This window comes from Lissotriton helveticus, chromosome 8, assembly GCF_964261635.1.
Source record: "Lissotriton helveticus chromosome 8, aLisHel1.1, whole genome shotgun sequence".
Classification (NCBI taxonomy): domain Eukaryota; kingdom Metazoa; phylum Chordata; class Amphibia; order Caudata; family Salamandridae; genus Lissotriton; species Lissotriton helveticus.
The window spans coordinates 212,203,064-212,216,438 of NC_136069.1; the positions used below are offsets into that span (position 1 = coordinate 212,203,064).

General features: G+C 51.2%; 1 protein-coding gene across 1 annotated transcript in view; it reads right to left on the reverse strand.

Moving 5' to 3' along the window:
• LOC144773723 (trifunctional purine biosynthetic protein adenosine-3-like) overlaps positions 1-13,375 on the reverse strand; it is a 219,052-nt gene that overhangs the window by 92,292 nt on the left and 113,385 nt on the right. The window contains 1 exon segment of the mRNA XM_078658864.1: positions 4,148-4,257. Coding sequence (XP_078514990.1) covers positions 4,148-4,257 — 110 coding nt within the window.

Genomic DNA, 13,375 nt, shown 5'->3' on the forward strand with positions numbered 1-13,375 from the left:
GTATCGTTGTCCGCTTTAACCCTGATTGACTGCCTGCAGTTTGCCCTGCTTGCCGCTTTGTAGAAATTTCATTTTTAAACGCGCATTTGTCTTTGTTTAAGCATTTTGTATTGTATCAGCGCATTTCGCCCCAAGCGCTCCGCTCCGCTGACCCCTCCGCTGCCATTTTGGGTGTTGTTGTCCTCCTTCGTGACCCGCCCCGCCTCCCAGCTGAGACGCCCTCGCCCCTCCCCTCCACCACCCATATATGACAGTTCTTCCCGCGCGCAGCGTTTACGCGCAGCGTTCGCGCCCAATCCGCGCCGAAGGTGCGCCAAAGGTAAGCCCGTCTACGCCCGTCCGCGCCTGGACCGCGCCCAGCGCCAGACCCCCTGCCCCTCGCGCTCCCCAGCCCTCCCGCATTACCTACGATGCCGCCACCCTCCTAGCCCTCAACCCCGGTCGCGCCCCCAACTGCGTCCAAGCCGCTCCTGGACACACCCATGGACCTTTCTCCTGCTACACCTGCAAATTCAGCGGCACCGTCAACATCTCCGCCACGACCACACCACAGATTCCCGACCCCAACCACCTACAATGCATCCTTCTCAACACCCGCTCGGTCCACAGGCACGCCATTGACCTATGGAACCTACTAGACACCATCTCTCCAGACGTCGCCTTCCTAACGGAAACATGGATGAACACTTCCTCCGCCCCAGACATCACCATTGCCATCCCTGAAGAATATAAGATCACACGCAAGGACTGTACCAGCCACACAGGAGGAGGCATAGCTATCGTCCATAAGAAATCTATCCGCATCTCAACCAGCTCTGACGCCAACCTCGCCAACTCCGAACACCTTCACTTCCAGATCCACATCGACCCCAAGACCACACTCAGAGGCACCCTCCTCTACAGACCACCAGGACCCCGCGCAAAATTCAGTGAGGACATCACGGACTTCATCACTCCACACGCGCTCCCCTCCAAAGACTACATCCTTCTGGGAGACCTCAACTTTCACCTTGAAAAGACCAACGACTGCAACACCACCACCCTGCTGGACAACCTCGCCAACCTCGGACTTAAACAACTAGTCACTTCCCCCACCCACATCGCAGGTCACACACTCGACCCCATCTTCACCTCCAGCAACCATGTCTCCTTCAGCCACACCACGGACCTCCTCTGGACTGACCACAGCTGCGTTCACTTCACCTACAACAAGCCAAAACCCACCAACCACCTCCAACCAACTCTGCAAAGAAATTGGAACAAGATCACCACCGACCAGATCTCCGCATCGCTCCTCCTAAACACACCAGCCCACTCTTCCAACCCAAACCAAGCCGCCGCCAACCTCACCCTATGGCTATCCAACACCGCCGACACCCTAGCACCACTGAAAAAACGTCAAAGCAAACCTGGCAGCAAGAAGGCCTCATGGTTCAACGATGATCTTAAGAAGTCCAAGAAACTCTGCCGCTCCCTTGAAAAGGCCTGGAAAAAAGACACATCCACTATTACCAAGGACGCCTTCAAAAACGCCACCCGCACTCACCACCAACTAATCCGAAAGGCCAAGAAAACAGCATTCAAGGACCGACTCGACAACAACGCCCACAACAGCAAGGAACTTTTCAACATCGTCAAAGAATTTTCCAACCCCCCGGCCAACTCCAACGACATCACCCCCTCTCAAGCCCTCTGCGACTCCCTAGCCTCATTCTTCCACAACAAGATTGCAGACATCCACAACAGCTTCAACAACGAACCCGGAAACCAACCAACCCAACCATTTGCTGAACATTCTCCCCCCGTGAACACCCTCAACGACTGGAACCCAATCTCCACTGAGGACACCATCCGCCTGATGAATTCCATCCACTCAGGTTCCCCCACAGACCCTTGTCCTCATCACATCTTCAACAAAGCAGACTCCGTCATAGCACCGCACCTCCGAGACGTCATCAACTGCTCCTTCAACTCCGCCACCTTCCCGGAAAATTGGAAACACGCTGAACTCACCGCCCTTCTGAAAAAACCCACAGCGGACCCCACCGAACTCAAAAACTACCGCCCCATTTCGCTCCTCCCATTCCCGGCCAAAGTCATCGAGAAAGCTGTCAACAACCAGCTCGCCGCTTTCCTCGAAGCCAACAAATCCCTCGACTCCTCACAATCTGGCTTCCGAGCAAAACACAGCACTGAGACCGCCCTCATCGCAGCAACAGACGACATTCGAACTCTATTGGACAATGGAGACACAGTCGCCCTCATCCTCCTCGACCTCTCGGCAGCATTCGACACAGTCTGCCACAGCACCCTGTTACAACGCCTCAATGACATCGGAATACAAGGAAAAGCACTTGAATGGATCACCTCATTCCTCTCCGGAAGAACCCAGAGAGTCCGCCTCCCACCATTCAAGTCCGAGGCCACTGAAGTCATCTGTGGCGTACCTCAAGGATCCTCACTCAGCCCCACCCTCTTCAACGTTTACATGAGCCCCCTCGCGACCATCGCCCGCCAACACAACCTCAACATCATCTCTTACGCGGATGACACTCAACTTATCCTTTCTCTCACCAATGACCCCAGCACCGCCAAAACTAACCTACACGAAGGAATGAAAGAAGTTGCCGATTGGATGAAACAAAGCCGTCTGAAACTGAACTCAGACAAAACAGAAGTCCTCATCTTAGGTACATCCCCCTCTGCATGGGACGACTCCTGGTGGCCGGAAGCCCTTGGAAAAGCACCCATCCCGACAGACCACGCACGGAACCTTGGCGTCATCCTGGATTCTTCACTCTCAATGACCAGACAAGTCAACGCCGTCTCATCATCCTGCTTCAACATTCTTCGCATGCTCAGAAAAACATTTCGCTGGATCCCCACCGAAACAAGGAAAACAGTCACCCATGCTTTAGTCACGAGCCGACTGGACTACGGAAACACCCTCTACGCAGGTACTACCGCTAAACTACAGAAGAAACTCCAACGAATCCAAAACGCCTCAGCCAGGATCATATTAGACATCCCGCGCAACGAACACATCTCCGGTCACCTGAAAGACCTCCACTGGCTACCCGTCAATAAGAGAATCACTTTCCGACTGCTAACTCACGCACACAAATCACTCTACGACATCGGACCAGAATGCCTCAACTCACGACTGTCCTTCTACACCCCCTCCCGCCAACTACGTTCTTCCAACCAAGCCCTCGCCACTGTACCTCGCATCAACAGGACCACCATGGGAGGCAGATCCTTCTCATACCTGGCTGCTAAAACATGGAACTCACTCCCCGCCTACCTTCGCCTCACCCAGAACCACCTAGCATTCAGAAAACAACTTAAAACATGGATATTTGACAAATAATCCTCCTCCCCTTTCTAAGCGCCTTGAGACCCTATGGGTAGGTAGTGCGCTATATAAATTCTCTGACTTGACTTGACTTGATATTAGAAAATTGGAATACTGGGAACTCCGCTGAAGACTGTGAATTGGCTCTGGGCTTACAATGTCTGGTATAAGCCTTCTGCTCCAACACAGCAATGCTTGTCTTTTTGTTTCTCCCTTTGTAATTTAGAAGATCCTACCCTCAAAGGGTGGAATTTTATAGCGTTGTGGCCCTTGTTCCTCAGGCTATACTGATTGTTAAAGGCTCTATCCCCTTTTAAAGGCCCTCACCTGTGGCTTGGACTTTTAAATCGTGTCAAGGGCCTTTAATAACCAATATAGCCCTTGGCAGCGAGTATAAGGCTATACTTTCCTGCAGTTTGGCTGATAATCCCGTAAGCTATATGGGCAATGCTTAGATAACTTTTCTTGTCTTGCTGAATATGTCAAAATATTTGTTTTAAAGTTTATTTCATTTGTCAAGAAGACACTGATATTGAACTTGAAAAAGAAGAAGCTTTGCATTGACTGCCTTTAAAAAACCTTCCACTATAATTAACTTTTTTTAAACTTCGTTATTGTAATAGCACTTAAACCCCCCTGAGTTCCAAGCAAGGCTGGGGTTGTAGGTGTTAGAAAAAACATATACACGAGACAGGAAATTCAGTCACCATGCTTAGATATCCATGCACAACTTGGTGAATAGTGTCTGCAAAGAATCACAATGTATATTTCTGATACTAAACAACTGGTTACCTCTAGCTTGGCTCCAACGCTATTCGCTTTTGATATTAATATGGGATCACTGTATCCTGTGGTTTTCAAATCAAAGAGTCCAGCACATCTTTTTTGATCCAAACGGTAACCTGCAAGTGGGACAAAATAATTAATAATCTTATGAAACACTGTTCTACAGCATTTCTTGGATAAAATAGATAACAATGCACATATGTCTTAATAGGTGATCAGATTATGAAGGAATGATGAAAAAGAACCTTGTTCTGAGCATAAATCTTTTTTTTAAAAATCCAGAGATTCTTAAAGGTCCACCAGGGACCAGCAATCAGTACTTATTATGTTTGTATTCCCACTGGCAAAATGGTAGGACTGGTTATGGTCTGCCAAGATGGCTGCTCAGACAGTTTGCCTCCCCACACTAGAGGCCACAAACAAATGCAATGGAGTACATAATAGCATTTTGAGCCCTATAACAAATATAAGTGAACCAGGCACCTGTTCAACCCTGTGACTTACAGTGCTTTATGTCAGTAGTGTGTAGCATGAATAGGTTGTTAATATAGTGCAAACACAGCCAAAAGCAGCAGAGCACTGTACAGGGTCAAAGGCAAAGATACGGCCAATGAGTGACTGGAGAGGTGGCTGGCTGGCTTCTGGGAGTGGAGGTGGACTGTTACTTCACCGCGAAGCAACGTTCGCTTAAGAGACGTGACTCCAACTATTTTCTAAATTGGAGCACGGTGGGGCCGTCATGATGGAGACAGGGATGTTGTTCCATATCCTTCGTTCGTAAAAGGACGAAGACTGTTGCCTTCTTGTACCTTTTATTCACTTCTTATCCAGTCTGTGTAAATGGTGGTGGGTGGCAAGAGGAGCCGGTGGACTTCCAGTAAGGCAGGGAAGATGCAGTCATATTTCGTCTGTCCCTTGGTGAGGCCTGCTGCATCATGCAGAATGCCCTTAAGGAGGGCCAGCGTCTAGGCTGGGAAACCATGGAGTAGGGCTATGCCAAAGTACGTATGGGTACGAGGGCTTGAACAGCAGTTCTGAAGCTGCTTTCCGAGTGGAATGGTTTCGCTTTCTCCATTAGAGACAGCTGGTCCCAGGCCTTGTGTTACCTGCCCGGTGAAGCGCTGCCCGGTATTGTGGCAGGCATCCCACAGTCTTTGTAATCACATGGCAGAGTCCTCCGACAGCAGGAGCACAGTCGTGCCCACCTCAGGTTATATCCAATGTGGAGTGGAGCTCCTCGGCAGGGCCGGCCTTAGGCATGTGCAAGCTGTGCACCTGCACAGGGCCACCAAACCCCAGGGGCCACCACACCAATATATATCCTTAACATAATAATCCTCTGAGGATGGATACATATTTGCATAGCGGCCCCAGTGGCAGGGATTTGGCGGCCTCTGGCTCTGTTCCACTTCCTAACACCCTGACCACCCCCCTCTTCACTGGCCTCCGCGCCTCTTCCGGGGCCCCCTACCTACGCTCCCTGCCCAGGGCCGCCATGAGCCTAGAGCCGCCCCTGTCCTCGGCTGCAGCAGCAATGATATCTGGACACACAGCACATCAGTAGCAGAAGGCAGGTCCCCAAGTCACGGCAGTGATGCCAGTTAACACACTGAGGATAAAAGTCAATGTTGCACCACATATTTTGCCAAATGAACCATAAAGGAAGGTCTGGGGCATTTTCTGTCAATTCAGGTTGGTACCAGGCACAATTCCATGCATATTCTTTCTTGAGCATTCAGACAGGTTTCTTTGCACTAGGCAGACTCACAAGTTCTCAAGCAAGTTGAGCAGACTTCATGTGATGTCACTCCATGTCTGGGTGCCTGGCTGTCCGGCAAACACCAGCCCTGGTCACACAGCAACTCTTCTAGTGGTCTGTAGAGCTCTTCTAATCTTTTAAGTACTTGGAAATGGAACAAAGTGGAGGTTTGGATCCTACGTTTATCCTAATAAACCAGACAGAGCATGTGGATACGCTGTCTAAGGCTCTAGAAAGAGTCTGAGGTGGTTCCTTTCAAATGTCATCTTCTGGCTGTAGTGAAGACACAAGCTTTGTATAAGGTGATACCTCTCACAGCACGTAGTGATGAAGATGGCTCCAAGTAGGAATATCCAAAACAAAGGCACAATGAAGTGTGATGTCTCTGTACCCGGCTGTCATCAACCTTCAGGGCCGGTCCTAGCCATGGGCGGTATGGGCAGCTGCCCAGGGCCTCGCACTCAGGGGGGCCCCCGCTGCCGGCCCCGCAGTTGCGGGCAGCGGGAATAAATAAATTATAATCATGGGAAAAGCGCTGCGCAGTGCGCACAGCACTCTCGTCGCGCTCGCGCAGGGGCCCGGGCCGGGCCGCAGGCAGTAAAAGTAAGGCAGGGAAGGAAACCGGGAACTAAACACTGTCTGCGCAAGCACCGCACGCACCGTGACGCACGCACCCCACCACCTAGCTTGGTGGTGGTGGTGGTGGTGGTGCCTTAGTGGTGGTGACGTGACGCCGGCCTTGCTCATGATGCGGGTGACAGTGGGTCCCAGGGCCGTCAATCTGGTAGCGCGCGAAAGCGCTACCAATGATGGCGCTGGACATGATTTTATGGCCAGCCCCCACTCAGTGTGACGCACTCAGCATGCGCACACGCCATTCGTGAGCAGTCAGTCACTACTCGGATCGGGCCGCGTGGGCAGGGCTGCAGGCAGGAGTCGATCGGGCCCCGGCCTCCTCGTTGAGTCGTCGTTGAGCAGTTAAGGTAAAAGACCTGCTTCGTATTTATATTATAATATTCAGAATGTTTCAGACATACGATTCAAGATGCTTAGTCACCTTTGGCACAACATTAGCAGGAACCTGGAGACATTAAGTGCAAAAATGCATTTAGGTGCAAAAAACAGAGTTAGGAGACTAGTCGCCTTTGGTACTTCATCAACTAGAATGTGGGGACACTTTAAGGTACAAAAACATATACAGGAGTAAAAAATCAATACAGGTACACAGACACATGTGCATGCAAAATTAGCAGAATCGTGCTGTAATATTTAGGGGGGAAAGCACAATTAGGAGGAAAAATCACTTCTAGGAACAGAAGCACGTTTAGACACAAAAGATGCAGAAGTGTGGTATCCAATTTAGGTGCAAATGAAAATCATGCACAGTCCCGATCAGTCCAAAACCACCAAGATGTGAATGACACTATCTTAAAAAAAGGCCCAAAGCAACCAATATACGAAGAAGGCTGACCCAAAAGCCCTCTCTGTGTCATTTGTCACAAACAAAAGGGCTTTGCGGTGTCTCACCTAAAAGAAGTTTGGAGGAGCTGTTCTTCCTTGACATGGGAGGACTCTGACACCAACATGAACCCACCTGCTTCTTACATCAGTGTGCCCTTATAGTACATTTCCATAGGCCACTACTTTACATAACTCTTTGCCCTCTGGTTCGCATCATTGTAGGCCCTCCTTAGCCAAATAGGCTTTTATCCCTCAAATGTACATTATCCTGCTTCCCAGATGCACAGCAGCGAGTGTCCTATGGAGGCGTATCAATTAGTGGTGGCCTGAGTTGCATCACTCAGTACCTCCCCGAGGCACATCACCCTGAGCCTTCAGCTGTATAGTGTTATGTGTGACTGTTGGGGTGTGTGCATTAGTGAATGTGTCTTTAGGCTATTGAGAAAAATTCTGTGTGTGTGTGTTTTGGCGTGTCTGTGCATATGTGTGTGCTTTATGTGTGCATGTGCCAATAACTGCGCGCTTTATGTGTGCATGTGCCAATATGCAAGCCTACTTGGTTTGTCAATTCTTAGTTTCTTTATCATGATATTTAAAATGTTTCGTTTTTTTTTTTATAGACATATGTATTCTGGGGGAAACATCCTTTACAACGCAACTTTTACCACACAGTGCCTTTACGACGCAACGTTTACAACGCAAACCATTACAACGCATTGCGCTGGGGGCGCTCTAGGATAGGGAATAGATTTAATTTACTATCCAACACCTTCCCTACTATCCACCGGGACTGGAGTTGGAATAGTAAATTAAACTATTCACTATCCAGCACCCCAAAGCGCTATGCGTTGTAAAGGCATGCGTTGTAAATACCGCGTTGTAAAGGCATGCGTGGTAAAGTATGTGTTGTAATGTCATACATCCGTATTCTGGTGCCAGAGCCTCCCGGGAACTCATGTGCCCTTTCAAAAGTGGAAAACAGACTCTCACAGTCTGTTGGTCCATGGGCTACAACGCAGGGATCAGTGTACGTTTATGTGCTGGTAATCTTTGGAAAAGTGCATGACTTGGGCAGGGATATACAGATTCTATCCAGTTCTTTACTGGCAAAAGGACCATTTATTTTCCAATGCTAGCTACTTGGGCTAGGGCCCTGGTAGGTCTACCGAGGTTCTGTTCTGTAAAGGAAACTATTTGTGCACTCCATTGGTTACCGGTGGCGCAAAGGATTGACTTTAAGACCTTATGTCTTTCCTTTAAGATTCTCAAACTGTCTTCCCCTCAGATTCTTGAGAATCTCCTTACCCCCTATGTTCCTTCTCGATCTTTGAGGTCTCTTGGTCAAAATCTGGTTGTAGTTCCACGGTTTAAGCTTTGCAGAGCTGGTGGGCGATCCATTCGTGTTTTAGCTGCTAAACTCTGGAATTCACTTCCATCCCATATTCGTGCTCTGGATGACTTGCTTGATTTTAGGAGGGCCATTAAAACTTACCTGTTCCCTCCTGCAACTTAGTATTTTGTCCTCTCTGGTTTCTTTGATGTTTCTGTAGTGTTGTGTTTCTTCTGCCTGTCCTAGCGCCGGGACGCCCCTTTGCTGGGGCAGCTGTGCGCTATAGAAGTTTTTTTAACATAACATAACTTGGCACAATAATTGCTAGCTGTTTGGCACAGTGATTTATATACAATAGCACACGCGGGTTGCATTTCGGACGCAGAGTGTTTTATAAAGCTCGCACCTGAGCCATACTGTGCTGAAATGTTGCTTCGAGAAGCACGTATGCTGAGAGCCGAGAGTATAGTTAATTGAGTGGTAGTTGGTAATTTGCCATACGTTCTCACCAATTAATTTGCGAAGTCACTTTCTGTGATGTCACTTAGAGGGGCCTCACATCTTCCCTTTGGCCTAGGGCCTCAGAAGGCCTAGGACCGGCACTGTCAACCTTTCCTAAGTTGTAATGAGGGATAGACAAAACACCTTTAACATAATCTGCAGACTCTCCCCTTCTACACTACCATTGACCAAATTACAGTGCAGAGGACATTTTAACAGTCCTCAGGCAGCATACTTCCACTGTCTAAGAAAGCTGCATTCACCCTCCAACTTGTGTAATGTTAAAACAGGAGACATCCAGAATGGATCCCACGGGTCACAGCAACCATACTCACACTACACACAGAGTCATGTCCCATACACACGTGCACTCAACATGCACAATATTTCAGCGCAAGGATCGGATTGTCACATCCCAGTGGAACTTTACACAAGTGAGCCGGTACGCTGCACTCCTCTGAGTCTGAACAAAAAGTCTCTACTTAGGGATATGAATCCTCAAATATCTATGCACTGGCACCACCACTGTATATCAACGACCTATGACATGGACATTAGTCCATTGTTGTTACAGAAGGGTAACATGGAAGCTCTAGACCTTGGCTTTCCCATGGACAGACCTAGGCCTCAGCACACACATTCTTTCTGCTTGCTGGCTGGGCCCAAATGAAAATCATAATATCTGTGTAAAACACCTGTATCACAGGGGCCTCGAGTGCGCCATAACCATGCTGGAAACATTCTTGCATCAAACGCCTTCAAGCAGCTTCTTCCTTTCGTTCATCTCACTGAGCTCGCTTTCCATGCCACTTTACTTCTCACCCACATGTAGTTATGAAGGTAAATGGGACTAACCTCACAATTCACCTGCCAATTCTCATCTTACTGACTTTACTGCCTGAGAAGTATAATTAACTTAAGGAAACCCCGGGGGGCGTGGCTTAGCAAAATGGCCGGCTAGAAGCGTTTTCGTCCAGCTCCTGCCCAAAGCCTCTATAATCCTGCATAATCCTAGCACATTGACTTTTTAAACATAACTCCTGAGGTTGGAAGCCTCCATAGACCGCCGCGGTGCTAGAGAGGCGCGGTAAGCCTCGCCCGCGATTGCGATCCGCCCGGCGGCCCGCGGCAGCCCCACTGGACCCTGCAGCTTGCAAATGGCGGCCGCTATGCTGCGAAGCAAGTGAGGGGCGCCGTCGCGCTTGGAGGGGCCCTGGAGGTCGGCGGTCTCCCTGTGCGAGGGGACGGAGAGGAGTGCGGACTCTGTCGGGGGAGTGCGGGCGCTCTGTGGCACCGAGGCGTGACTGGCAGGCGGATCGCCGTGGAACCTCGGCGCCTGCACCTACGTGAGGACGGTGAGGAGCGGCCTGCTCGCGCCCTGGCTGCAGCTGCCTGAGGACGCCGGGAAGGCCTGTAGTGCGCACAGGACCCGCCGGGACCGGGCTGCCTGGGTGTCTTTTCTCCCCCCCACCCCCTGGAGGACAGTTGGACCCGGGGGGGGCTACGGGGGCAAGGGAATCTGGGACTGCTGGCCTTTGGAGTGGGGCGATTGGGAGAGTCAGGCCCCCGGGCGGCTGGGGTGGTGCGATCCACCAGCACCAAGGATCCTGGGGTTTGCGGGCGAGGTGGAGACCCGCAGGCTGGACTGAACATGTTGAGGAGTGACCCCCCTGCCCCTCCTTGTAGCATGATGGCCCGGTGGTCCCTGATTCAGTGACGGGGTAGACTGGCAGAGTATGCTCCGCGGCTGACCCGTGGGCGAGACATTGGAGCCCAGTGGTGAGGTCCCCCGCAGGGCCGGGGTGTGGAGTGCAACGTACACACAGACAATACATCCCCAACGAATGCTAATATACCCTGGGGCAGCAGACGCGTGGTGATGTGACTTCTACCGACGAGGCCCGGAGACGGCGCGAAAGCTGGCTTAGACTGCCTGGACGCAGACTGGTGGCTGGAACAGACGGGATTTGCGTGGCTGCCTTCGGTGCTTAGCTGAGACCTGTGAGGTGGTCCCGGTTGTGGTTGCGCTAGATAACCGCTGCCCCCCCTGCGAGGTGCCTTCTGAGACGCCCTCGAGTGACCGCGCCATTATGGGGAAAGACCAACAGGCACGGGGTGCCCAGGCGAATAAGATTGTGCAATATAAGGTCCCAGGCCCCACATCGGCGGAACGCCCCAGAGTAGACCGGGAGATGGAGACCCACCAGGATGCAGCAGCCAGGGACAAAGCCGATATCTTAGCAGCAATTCGCGACTCCAGGGCGGCGATTGGAAACCAAAACGGACGGGTTGGCCATGGACATCAACCATCTGCACCTTGACCTCAGAAAGGTGGCGGACAGGGTTACCACCACGGAGGGAGACCTGAGTGCAATGCAATCCGAGGTCCGTCAGCTGAGGGAGACGGCCACAGCTCTCCAGGACCATACGGCCCAGTTGGAGGATCGGGTGGAGGATGCAGAAGGGCGGACCCGGAGGAAAAACCTTCGCTTACTGGGATTTCTGGAGCGGACAGAAGGGCCAGCGGCGGACCTATTCCTTGAGGACTGGATTGGTAAGGTTTTTCTGAATCTGCACTTATCCAAATTGTTTGCATTGGAGAGGGCTCACAGGACCCTGGGGCCGCCGCCGAAACCGGGATCCCCACCTAGGGCCATCAAAGCCCGGTTCTTTAATTTCAGGGAACAGGACTTGATCCTTAAACACATTCGCAAAACAGGTCTGCCCAAATTTGACAATCATGACATCCATATATTCCCAGATTATACGAGAAAGGTTCAGGATCTCCGGAACAACTTTCTTCGGGTCAAGAGGCGGATGCGAAGCCAGAATATTAAATATAGCCTGCTCTTCCTAGCCAGGCTCTGAGTGCAACACGGCGACAGGACGCATTTCTTCGACCACCCGTCGGACGCGGACGACTGGAAGGACTCGTTGGGCCTGGCGGGCCACGATCATACACAGGGCTGGCAGGAGCAGAGACGTCGGAGCGGGCGACGGCGGAGCCAGCGGCGCGGAGAGGGAGATCAACCCCTGGGAGGACGTGCTCTCGCAGAAAGTGGATGTATCACGGTGGGCCCGGATGGTACTCTCTGGGCGGAATTAGAGGCGATCCTGACCCAGAAACAGTTCTCCCCACTGTGTTTGGTACAAGAAACACAGTCGGATTCGGGGGGGGGGCTGCCCCCAGCCCGGCTGTTGAACCTACAAGGGACAAATGACTGATGGACCCGATGGCCAGAGTGAGACACATGGGGTCTTGAGTACTGTGAGTATCTTTATTCTCCGACCTGGAGGGAGCTGTACAGGCCCGAGTGACTTATGGAAGGGGCCGTTCTTCCGGGGAGTGGGGGACGACGAAGAGAGGAGGGGAGCTGGAAACCTGTTTTTTTTTTACAATGACTACACTGTTGTGCCGAGTACAGAAGTAACTGACCGGCTGCTGACCGGCTGTAGAGTGCTGAGGCGGCCGGCTAGACCACTGGTCGGGCAGGGCGGCGTAGTACCAGTCAGTCGGCTGAACATCCAAGTAAGGGGAAGAGCTCTTTTGGATTGGTACACATACAATTGTTGTGTTTTCTTCTTTCTATTCATTGATTACAAGTTGAGGGGGTGATTTAAAGGGAAGGGTGGAGCTTTGGGGCGGGGTTCGGAGTCTTCTGACCAGGATCGGATTAGGAGATGCAGTGCTACCACCTGTGGGTGGGGGGTGTTGAGGATCCATGTTTTGACTGTGGGGGGATGCTGCCGGGCCGAATTGTAACCGTATTTGGGGATGTATAAGTTGTCTGTTTTTTGGAGGGTCGCATTGTACTGTGGTGGGGGGTCACATGTATGTTAGCTGGGGGCTGGGGTGTCATGGACTACTGACTCATGGCAGGTGATAAGTACAATTTCGTAACATGGAATGTTAGGGGGCTCAATAACAGGATTAAGCGCATCAGGGTGGCCACCTACCTCCGGCGCTATGTGGTCAGCATTGCATTGCTACAGGAGACACACCTTTGGGGAGATTGTCTTAAATATGTCCAGCGTAGGTGGCGGGGGTAATTTTTCGCCACATCTTACTCTAGGTTCACCAGGGGTGCATTGATATGGGTGGCACCGGGAGTCCCTTTCAAGGCCATGCACACTAAACTGGATCCGGAGGACAGGTTTGTGATAGAGGTGGGGATGTTGGATG